This window comes from Coffea arabica, chromosome 2e (genome assembly GCF_036785885.1).
Source record: "Coffea arabica cultivar ET-39 chromosome 2e, Coffea Arabica ET-39 HiFi, whole genome shotgun sequence".
NCBI lineage: Eukaryota > Viridiplantae > Streptophyta > Magnoliopsida > Gentianales > Rubiaceae > Coffea > Coffea arabica.
Genome location: NC_092313.1, coordinates 73,316,992 through 73,321,818, shown reverse-complemented (window position 1 = coordinate 73,321,818; position 4,827 = coordinate 73,316,992). Strand labels below are relative to the sequence as shown.

Below are 4,827 nucleotides of genomic sequence, written 5' to 3'. Positions count from 1 at the left end.
TACATGCATTATTGTTCTTTTTTTTTTTTTTTTTTAAATGTTAAACTTTCACAAGTTCGTCACAATCTCATCGCACACAGCAAAATACACAAGAGACATTTTACAAGTAAGAAAAATAAAACTACATTCTTTCATTAATTTGGGAAATATAAAACTACTGAACGATAAAAGTAAAAAAGCAAGAAAAAAAAGCATCTTGTTCTATTATCTCCAAATCATCACCAACATTATCATCCGATTTCTAAAGCATAAAACTACAATCTCATTCTTTGAAGCCTGGTTGGTACCTAATTAACCAGCTACAACGCGCCACACATTAACTTGACAAATCAAATAGAACAGCAGTAATATGGGCTTAGCCGGAAGAGAAGATTATATGGTCGTTGCGCTTGAAGTTGATGGAATGATATATGGGGAAACAGCCATTGTTAAGCATTTTGCCAGTACACTTGATAGATAAAATTAAGCTTCAAATGCCCAACAAAGGATAATTATTGCCAATCTGAAGTTGATAAAGAGAAGAGATCAAAGCTTGAATACAAGCAAATGGATTTTCACATTATTCGTTAAATAATTTGCAGGTTGATCACAAGCTAGAGAACAAAACTAAAACCTACAAACAAAAATATTAAATAAAGCAACATGATGGGATCTTATGGAACTCATAACGCATTTAGTCAAAGCATTTGAGCTTTGGTTAGTTGGCAACCTCGGGGCTTTTCCACCTTTCTCTTCTTGAAGCAATGAAAGCTTCTGCTTTCCCATCAATTCCATGATCAGCTTCCCATCCACCTCCCTCTTCATCACCAGGCCGCGCTTTATAAGCCTTCACGTCGTCATCCTTCATGTCCAACAAAGAATAATTATTGCCAATCTGAAGTTAATAAAGAGAAGAGATCAAAGCTTGAATACAAACAAATGGATTTTCACATTATTAGTTAAGTAATTTGCAGGTTGATCACAAGCTAGAGAACAAAACTAAAACCTACAAACAAAAATATTAAATAAAGCAACATGCATGATGGGGTCTTATGGAACTCATAACGCATGTAGTCAAGTACAGCTGATCATCAAAGCGTTTGAACTTTGGTTAGTTGGCAACCTCGGGGCTTTTCCACCTTTCTCTTCCTGCTTTCCAATCAATTCCAGGATCAGCTGCCCATCCACCTCTATCTTCATCACTAGGCCGCACTTTATAAGCCTTCACGTAGTCATCCTTCATGTCATCTGCCCTCCTAGACTTGGTTTTGGACATGCTGAAAAAGGAAAAGGAAGAAGAGGAACCAGAAGACTTCTTTTACTTGCTGCCTCCCATGGCTGCTTAGGAAGTTTCTTGTGGTTTTGGAGGATTGGGGTTTTAGAAATCAAGCTTGTATCTTGATTTGGGATGCCTTGGTTTTTCCAATAGCCAGGCATGGATGTATTTATACTGCGCTCGTGAGGTAATGTGGAATGAGTCAAGCCGTTGATCTGACTGACAGTCCTCATGGATGGAAATTATGAAATGAAATTTGTCCTGTTAAAGGAAATTTGCATTGTGGAGTGTGGCACCGCTCGTTTGAAATTTGACTAAAGCAAGAAGGAAAGGGAACAGTGAGATACATGATGTGACCCATAGTATCACAATAAGAATTGTGATAAGAATGAATTAAGAAAGATGCCACCCCGGATGCGATCTCACATAGTATCACAATAAGAATTAAGAAAGATGCCACTCCGCTTACACTGCACTTAGAGGTGGCAAATCAACCCACTTAATTAAATTTATCCATACCCGTCCATGAATAGATGGGTATGGGTATCTTAAATTTTTGTATATGGGTATAAATGGATTACCCAATAATACCCATTTATGGGTATCTTAAATTTTTGTATATGGGTATAAATGGATTACCCAATAATACCCAATAAATGGGTATTATTGGGTAACCCATCAAACCCAATTAACCCATTTAGAATTCTCTTCCCCCCAAGTCTCTTCTTTTCCCCCACCCATTTTTTTTTTTCAAATTTTTCATTTTGTCATGATGGTAACTACTTTTGTTTCATTATTATTATTATTATTATTATTATTATTATTATTATTTGTTGGTTTTATTTTATTATTTTATTTTCTCTTAGTTTGTTAACTTGCTCATTTTTTAGCATTACTAATTTATGATAAATTTTAGCCTATTTTCTTATCTTTCTAAAATGAAATTTTAAATTTATATATAAAAAAAATGTTAGGGGTTCAAAATTTTTGGATTAAGTTTTTATATTAATTTTTATATTCTTATTATTCAATTATTAAATAATAGGTAATTTTGTGACATAGAGTATAAATGAAAAAAAATTGGTAATTAAGTTTATTGAACATTATAAATAAATATTTAAAACTAATGATGGGTACAAAGAGTGATATAAATTGATAACTTAGTTTGCAAAAATGAATTTAAATGAGTTTACAAAAAGTTAAAATAAATGGGTTATAAATGGGTAATTGGGTTACCCAATTCATTTTTTGACTTACCGATTTATACCCATCTAATTAAATGGGTATAAATAAATTGACTCACTTATACCCATTACCCATTTTACCCCACCCATTTTGACACCTCTAAGTGCACTTGAGATCTGGTGATTTGTGTGACGCTGGCCCTTTCGCTCTGTAGCCCAAAAGTTTGAAATCAAGGAGAAAGGGGAAAAGTAGTGTTCTAATAGTAATAGTTGAGGATCAATCTTTCAGCACTTTGAAAACGCGCGACCTATCAACACAAGTTGGCTCGTGCAAGGATGATCAGCTATTTCTTTGTAAAACAAAGATTGTGTGTTTAAATATAGTTGCTGATGTAATGATAAATGATCTGTAGAAATTTATATAAACAACTTATGATTCCTGAAATCAATCGTACCCTAATCCAAGTCATGTGTTTCAGCAAATGAAAGAAAAATATTTTTAATCATTAATTCTATACGTTTCCCAAGGTTTGAAATCACCATCATATTGTAGGCAAGAACATGAAAATATAGCACCCTTTATTTGGGGAAAAAAAAAAAAAGCAGCACGTTGGGTGTTACTGTGTAAGCTCTTTCCGTAACAGTCCACTTTTTTTTTTTTTTTTTTAAAGTTGTAAATTATCATATTATTAGGTACTTGATGGGTGTTACTGTGTTAGGCAAATAATATTGCTTTAGCCTCGTTTTAGAATCCTTGGGGATGATAATTGTTTCATAAATTCTTTGAGAAGAAATGATAATTGTTTCATAAAGCATAAAGTACCTAATTCTTTGAGAAGGAAGAGTACCTAATTAACCACCTACAACGCGCCACACATTCACAAGAAATAATATACCATCCTTTAAGCTGTGTGTGCACTCCCTAATATGGCATTCAATTCTCCGCAGTTTACTCAAACGTGGCACCGGGACCGGGATGGAAACAGGACTGGCTGGCACTTGCAGAAAGTCACGAAGGCAAGTTGCTTGCTGACGAGGGGAACCAGGAGCCTCTCATAATTTGGCCTATTTCTGCCTCTTATCAAGCATTTGTAGGGGCTAAAACGCATAGAATATTATATAAAAATATGCAGAAGAGAAGTTCGATAAAAAAAAGCAAAGTTTTGCATCTTTTCCCATCATTTATTTAGCCATTCAATTCATACTACAAATATCGCTTTCTAAGCAGAGTGAGTGAACGAAGGAAATTTGCCGTCATTCCACATATAAAAGAAAACTATGCCCTCCCCTTTCCAGCTTTTGTTTAATCTTTTGGCCGGCGTTGACTTCTCCGTTGTTGTTGATTTGTGGGTTTAGCATTCTTTTATTTTGCGTTTTGTTTGTAGATATTTATTAATACTAAAGGAAGAACTTACAGCTATTTTTGGAAGATTTGATCAAACTGGCACAAAACAAGAGTGGCATGCAAATGCAAATGCGAATGCAAAACCCACAAGCTTCACGTCGATCACTGTCTGAAGGGATTAAGGGGTTAAAACTTGAGAATGGGTGTTGAAAGTTGTGGGGTTCTGCAAAATGGGGTCTAAGAATACGAAGGCCGGGTGGCAATGGCAATACCTTGAAATTGAAGCGGTTGCGGTTTTTAGTTTTAGTTTTAGTTTTACTCATAGCCTGAGCGGGCGGCAATAGCTTGATTTATTGTTAGGGATAATTTCCGAAACCTCCTCTGAGGTTTTTAACTATTTTACTGACCTCCCTCTAGGTTTCAAAAATTATACTAACCTCTCCTAAAGTTAATTATCTTGAAATATTTAGATCCAATCGATAATTAAAATGTAATATTGGAAGAGAGAAGATAATATGATTTCATCATTGTCCCTCATCTACTACTTTATTTATTTAATTAATTTAATGCCAATCCACATATTAAATAAAACTACTAAAATTTCCTGTTTATTATTAGGGATGAAATCACATATAGTATCAAAAAATATTATATCATTTTATATTTTTCACTTAATACAAAATTCAAATTACTCTTTTCAATTATATATCCATTGTCAAACATGATCAATAACAAATAATCAAAAAAAATTACAGCCAAAATATTACAAAGAACAAATTTTAACATCATAAATATTTTTTGTCAACATATTACGGGTATTTGTTGAGATTTTTATGATATTAAAGTTTACTCTTTGTAATATTTTGGTCATAGATTTTTTGATTATTTGTTGTTGATCATATTTGACAATGAGTTTGTAGCTAAAAAGAGCAATTTAAATCTTACATTAAATATATAGAATGAAATACTATTTTTGATGCTATATGTGATTTAATCTCTGGTGATAAATAGCACATTTTAGTATTTTCGTTAATATTTTGGGC

The 4,827-nt window shown here is 33.3% G+C and overlaps 1 protein-coding gene across 2 annotated transcripts; it reads right to left on the bottom strand.

Moving 5' to 3' along the window:
- Positions 1-532: 532 nt before the first annotated feature.
- On the bottom strand, positions 533-1,380 carry LOC113729475 (uncharacterized). Of its 2 annotated transcripts, none has more exons than XM_027253769.2 (2): positions 1,103-1,380; positions 533-874 (listed from the first exon to the last, which is right to left on the bottom strand). In XM_027253769.2, the coding sequence occupies exons 1-2, from the start codon at positions 1,253-1,255 to the stop codon at positions 698-700; spliced, it is 330 nt and encodes a 109-aa protein (XP_027109570.1). In that variant the 5' UTR covers positions 1,256-1,380; the 3' UTR covers positions 533-697. The 2 variants fall into 2 exon arrangements, with proteins under 2 accessions (XP_027109570.1, XP_071937602.1); XM_072081501.1 differs by having other exon boundaries at positions 533-841.
- Between the last annotated feature and the right edge of the window lie 3,447 nt (positions 1,381-4,827).

Coding starts and splice junctions, on each gene's coding strand:
- LOC113729475 (XM_027253769.2), bottom strand. CDS start 1,255: ATGTCCAAAACCAAGTCTAGGAGGGCAGATGACATGAAGGATGACTAC. Junction 875..1,102: donor AAAGGTGGAAAAGCCCCGAG/GTTGCCAACTAA, acceptor TATTAACTTCAG/ATTGGCAATAATTATTCTTT.